Genomic DNA, 12,936 nt, shown 5'->3' with positions numbered 1-12,936 from the left:
CAATCTAACATCACCTCTGGCTCCATGACACACTACACCAGCACACAACACACCCTCAACACACACCGCAATCCCAGCAGACGCCACACTTCCAACATACGATATACTTCCATCACACCCCACATTCCCAGGACAATAGATCACACCTCCATCACGCGTCCTCCCTGATACAGACCATAATGCCAGCCTTAGCCTCATCTTCAGCACACTACACCTCAGTCCATGCCACCCCTCTAGCACACATTACGTCTCTGCCATACGTCTGTCGTAGAACACACTTCCAGTACAGGACACAACACACATTACACACATTAAACTACAGTGTGCACCTGTAGCACGTGTCACACCTTACAGAAAGCACACTTTCCATACACACCACAGCTGCGGACTCCACAGCACCACACCTGCACATACCTATACACCTGCACGACACACCTTCACAGATGTTCAGGAACTCAAACCAAACCCAACGTATCTTATGTACAGAAAAACACAGATATCAACCCAGTGCTGAGCAAACACTTGGCTAGTAAAGTCACTGAGCCCAACAGATGGTCCCGCGTCCTCCACCAAGAGACGGGAATACCCACCTTCATGCTAACAACTTTCATATGTTTCTCACTCAAGTGATGTTCAGCACATCCCCAAATTTCAGCGAGTTACTTCGTCTATAATTTTCACTCGTCACGTCTTTCAGTTCGATTGTGGAGGCGTTCGTTTTTTGCGTGTCACAGAATGAGCCGACTGGACTTGGAGCAATGTTAAAAGCCAAGGAAATCCACAGTCTCCTTCTTCGCATCTACTGTCATGTCATTTTCCTCTACGATCTCCAACATTCACTTAATTCACAAATGCGTCATTCCATTTATAGTTTTATCGGAGGAATGACTCCGTGGAGGATGGATCCCCAGGTTGCCACGGCTCCAGGGTTTACCCTGGGTGTCAGGATGTTTAACAAGAACACAGGGGAAGCCAGGATGGTGATGCTGGTTAACTCTAGCGGAAGTAACATTGCTTCTGCCCTCTCCTGCCCTGGCTGGCTCTGATGATGAGATATTACCCTTGACGTTCGAATAGAATCTGCTTCTTATGAGAGACCTGCACGTTAGATCTTCATGATAAGCAGATCCTTCGATCCCACTTCGAAGTCAAGCTGTGAGTCTCCGTCTGACCAGGTCCATCAAGGTGTGCTTCATGCTCACTCGAACTTCACAGCTGTGACTGCCTACCAGATATTCACCTGTTCCTCTTAGTAAGGCTCAAATTCTTCTATACTAATTATCTGTTTTTTTATCTGTTGATGTTACAAAGTCTTTTGCAATTTAGAGAAATACGGTAATTTAACTAATGATGAAATTAATATCTGTAAGGGTTTAGTGCATGCCATTTTGTCAAAACCAGTGGAACCTAATTGCCCTAAAAGATTTACATAAGCTTAGCGTATTACAAACTTACGTACGTGCAAGTTGCATTTTTCTGTATTTCTTCTAATTTGTACGTTTCTACACAACGTGTAATACGTCTTCATTAAAAGAAGGGGCGATTATAGTCCAGACACCGATGAACGTTCTCAGCTACTGCGCAAATGGCACCGGGTTCGAATCCTTACTGTTTAAGGGCATTATGTGATATATATATATATATATATATATATATATATATATATATATATATATATATATATATATATATTATCAGTATTGAGACATGGGTGGTTTAAGTTGGTAAGAAAATAGGCTGAAGTTTTATTGTGTGATGTTGCGATACGATGCCCCGGCTCACGCAGAGCAACAAGACACAAGAATACAATATTCAAATGCGGGAGAAATCTGTCCACCATGCTGGGGTGGAGATAGCAAGTGTTGACATTGAAGGATTATTCACAAGTGTTGCAATAGAAGAAGCAACATTTGAAGTCAGAGGAGTAATAGAAAACGTTGAGGACGGTGGTTAAAAGCAGTAGGAAATAGAGAACGCTGAAGACGGTGATTTAAGAACAGTAGAAAACGTTGAAAGCAGTGATGTAAGTGCAATAGAAAATGTTAAGAACGGTGACCTAAAGAGCAATAGAAAACATTGAGGACTGTGATCTAAGTACAATAGAAAACGTTGAGGACGCTGAATTTAAATCAATAGAAAACGTTGAGGACGCTGAATTGAAATCAATAGAAAACGTTAGTCTACGTGCAACAGGAAACGTTGAGGACAGTGATCTACTGATAACAAAGGAAGACTGCTCTAAATCGGTTTCCTTGTGTGTAAAATTTGGTGCTGTCATATCCGAAGACGGAGAACAGAACAGAGCCAGAGCCCGGGCAGAGACAGATGCATAATGGGAAGAGATGCATCACGGTGCAGATACGCTGATGGAGTGAATTGGAACGATGTGGTATACTGGGGTCGACGTGATGTCAGTGGACTGAACGAGGGCATGTCATACGTCCGGGGTGGGTAAACCTTGGAAAGGTCCGTGGGGCCTGGATGTGGAAAGGGAGCTGTGGTTTCGGTGCATTACACATGACAGCTAGAGACTGAGTGGGAGCGGATGTGGCCTTCTGTTTCCTATCGTTATCTTGCTGACGCAGGGGAGGCGATCGAGTGTGGGGGAGAGTAAGAGGATGTATATGTTGTTTTCTCTTTTCCTTCATGCATTTTTGCTGTTTTCTTTTGGGTGGAGTGGCGTCGGGAATGGTTGAAGGCAATTATATATATATATATATATATATATATATATATGTGTGTGTGTGTGTGTGTGTGTGTGTGTGTGTGTGTGTGTGTGTGCTGAAGGATTAACAATGATTCAGAACCAGCTGCAGGGCCTCTCGCCACCTGACACCTCCCATTTACAACCCCATCATCACGTATATCAGTGAACAGATGGCGTCCAGCAACGTGAAAAAAAAAAAAAATCTTCCACGTCTGATTTAAAGCCACGAAGGCGTACCCAAGCTGCTGCCGTGTCCTCCATACTAACAGGTGGGAGTGGTTGTTACCCCAGGCAACACGTTATGATTCTTAATCGACCGTACGGTACCGAAGGGTCAGGTCACCCCTCACCTCCCGCCCAGTTCCTCTGGCCCATTAGCGGAGGGAAAGTCTGGAGGGAGGGGACGTCCTCCTGGCCCCTAGTGCCCGGCGGAGGGACTTGGAGAGGGTTGACAGTTTAGCAAGTGCTCGTTGCACTGGGGAGACCTGGTCCAGGACACACAGACCCTACCGGTTGATGTGCTACTGTGAACCGTTCATTCGTACTGGCACCTCCTGGTAAATGAATGATTAGGTAGTTGTCTTCATTCTTATTTTGGTTTTGTTTCCCCGAACATACAGACGCATTTAAGTATAAAGACACATATGTACTCTTGCAGCAGCGCGAAAGGATGTACAGTGGTCGCAAAGTGTCTTAATCAGACCTCAGTGGGTTGATATTACGTGGGTTGTAACGAAGTTGATTCATTACATAAACTTCATAAGCTTCATTACATATATTACATAGTTACATATGGTGAATTTTACCGACTAGATATAAAGAACTGATACAAAATTTCAGGTATCTTGTTATTAACAATATTGTGTTGTGACATTTCTTGCAGGGTTTGTTTAGATCCATCCCTAAAAGGCTCCATTTTTTTTCACGAAGACGAAGTGTTCTAGTTTGTGGCCAAATCTTTGACCAGAAACTTTACAATGCACATAATCAACATGTGCAGATAAGCCAAAGCGCCAGTAATACTTATAGCCTAGCATGACTATAGCAATTACAGTATTTTGTAATCTGCTGATCTTAACACTTTCTACATGTACGTTTTCCTTGACACATTTCACTGTGATGGAAAATGTGTCAAGCTGTGCTTATCTGAATTCGTCTTCGTGCTTCCAAAGAGGTCAGTTAGTTCCTGCCTAATTACAGTTTTTTGGTTTCTGATTGACACTCCAACGTTGTGTTCAACAACTTCTTTGATAGGATGGTGTAAACCTTCAATGAGACTAGGAAACACTCCGCCTTTGCTTCGATTTATTGGACTGTTAAGCTTAGACCCAACTAATTGCAAAGTGCCGGAGGTGGGACAAGCTTAAAGATCTGATCAAGAATACCATAATGAAGGAGAGAAATCGCGGACGAGTCAACATGAGAAAAGGCTCTTTCAGGTTGATAATATGCCTAGCCTAAACCCTCCAAGGAACATGGCATGAGGAGAACTGCCAAAGAAACAAGATACGTCACGAGGGAACACCAAAATGACCCTTGAAGACATGAACGTTGACTGAGATGAGAGAGAGATAGCTGTTAAGCACATACCCCGACCTTAGCAAGTTCCACGGTACAACATCACCCCCTTACCCACCTTGTTTGAGGCGCTACCTTGATCTACTGGGACACTGTGCAGAGGCGAGCAACAAAGATGTTTTAGAACCAAGAGTGTAGACTACAGGGGAAAGCTGAACAGCCGGGGAATGGCCCACGCTGGGAGGAAGAATATAGATGGAGGTTATGATAACAACCTTCAAGTTTATGAATACATCTGTTGAGGTAAAAAGAAAACGAGAAGTTGCTCAGAATTAAGGAAGCCATGTTGGTGAGATGGTACAATATTCTGTAAACTACGAAGAGGTTCATAGAAAACGTGATGGAATATTACTAGACAAACAGGTGTGTGGATACATAGAACAAAACAGATGAAACTAACAATAATACAGACAGTATACATATAAGTTTAGTGGACCGTAAGCAGCTGGAGAGAGTTGAGGAGGCTCCAAAAGTGATTAAGTCTCCAGCCAGTATTTCACATAGAAGTAACCACATGTAGACTACCATACACACCTATATACGCATATGTACACACACATGAACACAAACGTATACTTTGACACACACACACACACACACACACACACACGGGTGTTACACAAAGCGGTCATCTGGTTGGTGTGGAGTGGATCTTAAGAATTATCACTTGTGGTCTTGACACACACAGCTGTTACGACTCATCCTTCACAGCAACATGGTTGTGTTAGATCTTCTGTTCTTATCTGACGCAAAATCAGGAGCACGAGGGTAGGAATGTATTTCACGTATCGTATGTGAAATTCTTTTTCATGTGCTTCTTACTGAGACAAAATGAGAGATATACAAAGCAAGAACAGTTTAAGACAAAGGTTGAGAACAGGTAAGGAAGACCCAGCTAAATGCTTAATTCCTTTTCCATTTGCCATCAGGGAATATTTAACGTTCGGCAATAAACCTTTACAACATGGTAATCAGATCCGGTTATGATTGGCCAAGCATGACAAGCACTATGTTTACAGTCTCTACCCTCACCTTGCCTCGGGTTAGATACCAGGAACTGTAAGTCTTGTCTTGCTAATCAGTTTCGGAAAGAAAAAGAAAATTGTTTTTCCAGCTCTCACAGCACACGGAGGTGGCTCCTCGCCAATTTCATGGCTAAAAGCTGAATGATATTTGAGTAAAGTGATGCGCGTGAGGAAGGGCGTTGAGTGCCTTGGTTGGATGGGTGTTTGGTCTTTAGGCCTATCAACTGCCAGTGTCATTAAAGTCATCAGTGTCAAACTACATCCATTTGCCGGAAGATCGTAAACACCTTCGTCAGGTGGTAAGAATAAATCAAAGACCACATACTCTGCTCACTATGTAAATGGCCCTTGGTGAAGCTTAATGCTCTTGGATTCCTCAGTCGGGCAGTGTAGGCCGCAGGGTTAACAGCGCCCTCACCACTTAGTACTCGACACTATCTCTTGTTTGGATTTGGTCTGAGTGGGATAGTGTCTGTGTTGCTGGACCCGTAGTGTCTGTGTTGCTGGACCCGTCGTGTCTGTGTTGCTGGACCCGTCGTGTCTGTGTTGCTGGATCCGTAGTGCCTGTGTTGCTGGAGCCGTCCCCTGAAGGACGTTAGCGCGATCACTTATGTCTTAGGGCGGGTCATACTGTGCTGGGCAATGGTAGAGCTCTCTCCCATGGCATCATTTCATCAGATATATGTTCTCGTATTCCTTGCAGAACAGATACTGATAACGGCATGCACAGCTGGTATATCTGGAGAAGAAATGTGTACGTGTGTGTGTGATCCCATATCCGTAAAGTGTGAGGAGGGAGTTCAACACTCGCGAGACCACATCCCCTGTTGTGGTGTAGTCCTGAGTGTTGTCTGTATACCAGCTTTCCCGATCTTCGTAAGGGTCGTCGAGTGTATAACAGGTACCCAGACCAGGTCGAGATCTGACGCATCTAACAAGAAGAGATTTTTCTATTTCATTTATTTTGTGTGTTTGCTGTGGTTTGTTTGTATGTCTTTGCAAGATGTTGAGATTTCTGTTATCCTCCAGTTATTTCATGACTTTGGAAGAAGATATGTACATGTGTGAAGCATCGGGTCCTCCACACATATCATGAAAGGTAGTGGTCCCAAAACTGAGCCTCGAACGATTCCATTCTTTAACTCTATCTCAACTCGAAAAGGTTTCTCTGATTTGCATGTTTTGATATCTTTCGGTATTGAAGTGTGTGTATGTGTGTGTGTGTGTGTGTGTGTGTGTGTGTGTGTGTGGGTGTTTAGTTATATATTTGCATTTACCCATTTCTACGGTACGATAAGTATGGCTTTCCACTCGTCGGGCCCTATATCTTGAACATTTTCTTCTATCATACAGCTTTTCATGCAACAATATACAATTAGTATACACAATATCCTCATTCAGTTTAATCCAATCATCTTATACAGAAAAGTATTTTTTCTACGTCTTATCCAACAAGCATTTTGTTTAATTCAATGTCTTTCTTTTGTGTTGTATCTGCATCTTTCCAAGAAGTATTCACGATCGACGTATTCCAAACTGGTATAAAACTTAAAGCTTGTGATGAAATCTCTTATTCTTCTGTTTTCCATTTCTGAACCAGTTTATGGCCTTTTACCTCTTGCTGTAAGTCAGCTTTCTCCATTCTGGCACCATCTCTCTTGTTCCTTCCTATCTGGATATGTTTGATCTTTGTAGTTCTTTGAGAACGGTGACCAGAGAAGCATATTTTGGTTTTGGCCTGATACACATCTTGAACATATTACTGCATATTTCCATATTTATATACATTACTGAAAGCCTCATTCCCAGCTAGATATATTCCTATCGAGGCCTTGATTCGCTATATCCCATCTTCATTACTTTGTATATACTGAGATAGAATGTGACCAAGTACATATGAGACCAACTTTACAGTTTGTCCAAATCTCATTGATGGCTGATGCAGTCCTCACGTTTCACTTACCCTTATGACCGTGGCATCACCCGCTAATGTATACAAGGAGGAGTTGAACCCCTCCGCAAAGACATTCACATGCATAAGAAAAGCTACGACCCCGGAAGCGAACCCTGAGGCACCCCCTCCAGTGGCTCCGGTCCGTTCCGAGTAAGCCCCACGTTCACTTGGGTCCTTTGTTCCCTCCACTAAGTTAACTCCTATCCACTGGAGGAGTCTTCTCTCTTCCCCTGCCTGAAGATTCAAGGTCTCTAAGCTCGGCTGATATTGGCCCTGGCTCCATTCCACTAAGATAACTTTCATCCATCGAAGGAATCTTCCCTCTACTTCTGCCTGAAGATTCAACTCCTTTACGAACGTCTGGTGTGATGCGGTGTCAAATGCTTTCTTGCAAGTACACAAAATCCACCCAGCCATCCCTCTTTTTGTCTGAATTACAGTGTGTAATTTATATTTGTTATTACTATTTGTATATTACGGGGAAAAAATCTAATGTCCTGTTCCCCCATCTGTTACCTTTGGATAAATGTATATGTATGAACTGTCTTTACTCCTCTGTACACACACACACACACACACGCACACACACACACACACACACACACACAGTTGAAGTATATATACGCAGAAGTAAAGACTTGGTACATATACACAGGGTTAAGACACGGGGCAACACTGGTATAAAACTCCCTCTCCGTAACACACAAATTACCACACACTTGAGTGTAATGTTCCCTCCCTGCACAGCACAATAGGTGATTACACAGAGACCAGGTCCACACGTAGCTGTGGGGACTGGTGATGGTGTACTGGTGACGGGAGGACGAACACCCCGTGCACTGTGGACTGGTGACGGGAGCAGGAACACCCCGTGCACTGTGGACTGGTGACGGGAGGACGAACACCCCGTGCACTGTGGACTGGTGACGGGAGGACGAACACCCCGTGCACTGTGGACTGGTGACGGGAGGACGAACACCCCGTGCACTGTGGACTGGTGACGGTAGGAGGACCACCCCGTGCACTGTGGACTGGTGGTAGTGTACTAGCGTCAAGAAGGGTCAGTCGCAGTGGCGATGTAATCCGATATTTTCCGTTTAGTGGTAAACGGAGCAGCGACAGATCGCATCTTCCAAACCGTTACGTCCCTGTTATCTCAGAGCTTCTGTTGTCTTAGTGTCTCTCTTAACTACCTCAACGCCTCATATTTCAAGCCTCTGTTGTCCGTCTCAGCTCCTCTGTTGTCCGTCTCAGCTCCTCTGTTGTCCGTCTCAGCTCCTCTGTTGTCCGTCTCAGCTCCTCTGTTGTCTGGCTCTCTCTCTCTTGGGAACCGTTGATACACTGGCGTTCTGTTGTTATCCAGGTTACCGTTAGAAAGGATGAGGGAGTTGAGATGGCATTGTAACGATCGGTGTGAGCTGACGACTTGTTAGGTGTTGAAGTGCCTTGTACCAGCAGGAGCTGTGATTGTGGCTACACTGCTCTGTTGCTAGGTGGCTATACTGCTCAGTTGCTGGGTGGCTACATTGCTCTGTTGCTAGGTGGCTATACTGCGTGTTGCTGGGTGGCTACATTGCTCTGTTGCTGGGTGGCTATACTGCTCTGCTTCTGTGTGGCTGTACTGCTCTGCTGCTGCGTGGCTGTACTGCTCTGTTGCTGTGAGGCTATACTGCTCTTTTGCTGTGTGGCTATACTGCTTTGTTGCTAGGTGGCTACATTGCTCTGTAGCTGTGTGGCTACACTGCTCTGTTGCTGTGTGGCTACACTGCTCTGTTGCTGTGTGGCTATACTGCGCTGCTGCTGTGTGGCTATATTGCTCTGCTGCTGCGTGGTATACTGCGCTCCTGTTGTGTAGCTATACCGCTGTGCTGGTGAGAATGTCGACCTGTGATCAACGGAGCGGGTGTACCAGGATACGTCAGTGTGTGTCGCCCCAACCACGCCCAGCTGACGGACAGGCGGGGGCACAGGACCTGGTCAAACATGACGACGCCACACCACACACTCGCTGGGACTGACTCCTAACACGAGCGATCGTTTAAACTTTTGAGTATAGCAGCTCTGCTATAACGTCCGGCCTGGAGAGCTTCTTCCCCCGTCTCCAGAAATGTTAGACTTGCTTTGTTGTGTGGTGTGGTTATGACAACCACACGTCATGGCAGATGGACGACCAAATGAGATATGTCTAGACTAATTGGATTCTCAGGCGCAAGGCGTTCTTCATCATCCTCTAATCAACATTATCATCAAAACGATGAAAGGATTAATGGATTACTCACACTGGTATTAATCACAAGTGTTCCCCCCTCAGTTCCTGCATGAGTAACCCGTGCATCGCCCACCTGCCAGACCTCGCCATAGTGGGGACCACCGTGCATACGCCACACTGATCACACTACCTGCTCCCTTGGCACACGCTCGACGCCCTGATCACACTACCTGCTCCCTTGGCACACGCTCGACGCCCTGATCACACTACCTGCTCCCTTGGCACACGCTCGACGCCCTGATCACACTAACTGCTCCCTTGGCACACGCTCGATCCCCGGAGAGAACTGTACCCACTCGTGCAATTAGGTGATTTAGCTTCTCGCTCTCCTCTCTGTCATGGAGCTCCTGTGCCATCATCTGCCAAACTGAAGCTCGTAAAGTCCCAAAGTCCCCAATCCTTTATTTAGATTAAAGATATTTGAATATTCAGCGGATACTCCAGCATGCATGTCATGCAGAAGTCTGAGGTATACACCCCCCCCCTCCCCCCACCGTGAAGACTACACAGCACACAACTTTCCTTCGGGTAATTAGTTACTTTATGTTGTGATCCCCCGCGTGAGGTCAGTCAGGCGCGTGTGCTGTCCACAAACAGAGGAGGGCTGCCCATAGTTGTGGTTGGTGCTGTGGGCGGTGCTGTAGTCGGTGTTGTGGGCGGTGCTGTGGTCGGTGTTGTGGTCGGGGTTGTGGTCGGGGTTGTGGTCGGTGCTGTGGTCGGTGCTGTGGTCGGTGTTGTGGTCGGTGCTGTGGTCGGGGTTGTGGTCGGGGTTGTGGTCGGTGCTGTGGTCGGTGTTGTGGTCGGTGCTGTGGGCGGTGTTGTGGTTCGTGCTGTGGTCGGTGCTGTGGTCGGTGCTGTGGTCGGTGTTGTGGTCGGTGCTGTGGTCGGTGCTGTGGTCGGTGTTGTGGTCGGGGTTGTGGTCGGGGTTGTGGTCGGTGCTGTGGTCGGTGTTGTGGTCGGTGCTGTGGTCGGTGCTGTGGTCGGTGTTGTGGTCGGTGCTGTGGTCGGGGTTGTGGTCGGTGCTGTGGTCGGTGTTGTGGTCGGTGCTGTGGTCGGTGTTGTGGTCGGTGTTGTGGTCGGGGTTGTGGTCGGTGCTGTGGTCGGTGCTGTGGGCCATAGGGCATAACCAGATGTTGGTCATGATAGTGAGAGGCAACGAGCGTCCTAGTGTCTCATTATGAACACACACACACACACACACACACACACACACATACACACACACACACACACACACACACACACACACACATACACACACACACACACACACACACACACACACATACACACACACACACACACACACATACACACACATGGAAAGTTCTGTGGGGCCTGGATGTGGAAAGGGAGCTGTGGTTTCGGTTCATTATTACATGACAGCTAGAGACTGAGTGAACGAATGGGGCCTTTGTTGTCTTTTCCTAGCGCTACCTCGCACACATGCGGGGGGAGGGGGTTGTTATTCCATGTGTGGCGAGGTGGCGATGGGAATGAATAAAGGCAGACAGTATGAATTATGTACATGTGTATATATGTATATGTCTGTGTGTGTATATATATGTATACGTTGAGATGTATAGGTATGTATGTTTGCGTGTGTGGACGTGTATGTATATACATGTGTATGTGGGTGGGTTGGGCCATTCTTTCGTCTGTTTCCTTGCGCTACCTCGCTAACGCGGGAGACAGCGACAAAAGTAAAATGAATAAATGAATAAATATAATGATAATAATAATAATAATAATAATAATAATAATAATAAACAGTATTATTACTATCATTATTATCATGATTATTATTATTGTTATTATTATTATTATTATTATTATTATTATTATTATTATTATTATTATTATCATTATTGTCAATATCACTACTACTACTACTACCACTACCACTACCACTACCACTACCACTACTATCACAGATGCTATCATAATCATTATCATTATTATTGCTACTGTTATCACTATTATCATTATTATCATCATCATTACCACTGGATGGCTTCCAGTAACCTGTGAACCATCTTAACGTTCCATTATCATTATCATCATCATCATTATCATTATCATTATCATCATTATCATTATCATCATTATCATCATCATTATTACCACTGGATGGCTTCCAGTAACCTGTGAACCATCTTAACGTTCCATTATCATCATTATCATTATCATCATTATCATTATCATCATCATCATTATCATTATCACTACCACTGGATGGCTTCCAGTACCCTGTGAACCATGTTAACGTTCCATTCCAGCCGAGCGTGTACAGCGACGGGTCCAGGTTCCAGGAGGTCGGGACGGGCCCCGTGTACCGCCTGGAAATCCCCAACTGCCGCGTGGAGGACACGGGAGCCTACAGCATCCTGGCCAAGAACGAACATGGGGACACGAGGGCTGTCATCTCCCTGCAGGTCTACGCTAAAGGTCAGTTGACGCTCGCATTCCAGGTCATCTTGGGTCACGGGGAAGGGAGGAGGGTAGAGGGGAAGGGGAGGGTAGAGAGACGAAGGGGAGGGTAGAGAGGGGAAGGAGAGAGTGTTAAGGAGAAGGGGTAGAGAGGAAGGGAAGGATAGAGAGGAAGGGGAGGGTAGAGAGGAAGGGGAGGGTAGAAAGGAAGGAAAGGATAGAGAGGAAGGGGAGGGTAGAGAGGAAGGGGAGGGTAGAAAGGAAGGGGAGGGTAGAGAGGAAGGGAAGGATAGAGAGGAAGGAGAGGGTAGAGAGGAAGGGGAGGGTAGAAAGGAAGGAAAGGATAGAGAGGAAGGGGAGGGTAGAGAGGAAGGGGAGGGTAGAAAGGAAGGGAAGGATAGAGAGGAAGGGGAGGGAAGAGAGGAAGGGGAGGGTAGAGAGGAGAAGGGGAGGGTAGAGAGAGGAAGGGGAGGGTAGAGAGGAAGGAGAGGGTAGAGAGGAAGGGGAGGTTAGAGAGAGGAAAGGGTAGAGAGGAAGGGGAGGGTAGAGAGGAAGGGGAGGGTAGAGAGGGAAGGGGAGGGTAGAGAGAGGAAGGGGAGGGTAGAGAGGAAGGGGAGGGTAGAGAGGAAGGGGAGGTTAGAGAGAGGAAAGGGTAGAGAGGATGGGGAGGGTAGAGAGGAAGGAGAGGGTAGAGAGGAGGGGGAGGGTAGAAGGGAAGGGGAGGGTAACGGGAAGGGGAGGGTAGAAGGGAAGGAGAGGGTAGAGATGAGGGGGAGGGTAGAAGGGAAGGGGAGGGTAGAGAGGAGGGGGAGGGTAGAAGGGAAGGGGAGGGTAGAGAGGAAGGGGAGGGTAGAGAGGAAGGGGAGGGTAGAGAGGAAGGGGAGGGTAGAGAGGAAGGGGAGGGTAGAGAGGAAGGGGAGGGTAGAGAGGGGAAGGTGAGGGTAGAAAGGAAGGGGAGGGTAGAGAGGAAGGG

The 12,936-nt window shown here is 46.5% G+C and overlaps 1 protein-coding gene across 1 annotated transcript in view; it reads left to right on the top strand.

The window, feature by feature from the left end:
- Nucleotides 1–12,936, top strand: part of LOC139757914 (uncharacterized) — a gene marked incomplete at its 3' end in the record, with an annotated part of 338,809 nt that overhangs the window by 264,612 nt on the left and 61,261 nt on the right. Inside the window, exon 3 of the mRNA XM_071678860.1 lies at nt 11,813–11,981. Within this exon, the coding sequence (XP_071534961.1) occupies nt 11,813–11,981 (169 nt within the window). The remainder of the gene's footprint in view (nt 1–11,812; nt 11,982–12,936) is intronic.

This window comes from Panulirus ornatus, chromosome 28 (assembly GCF_036320965.1).
Source record: "Panulirus ornatus isolate Po-2019 chromosome 28, ASM3632096v1, whole genome shotgun sequence".
In the NCBI taxonomy this organism is placed as follows: Eukaryota; Metazoa; Arthropoda; class Malacostraca; order Decapoda; family Palinuridae; genus Panulirus; species Panulirus ornatus.
The sequence above is the reverse complement of the archived record's forward strand: the minus strand, read 5'-3'. Positions and strand labels throughout refer to the sequence as shown.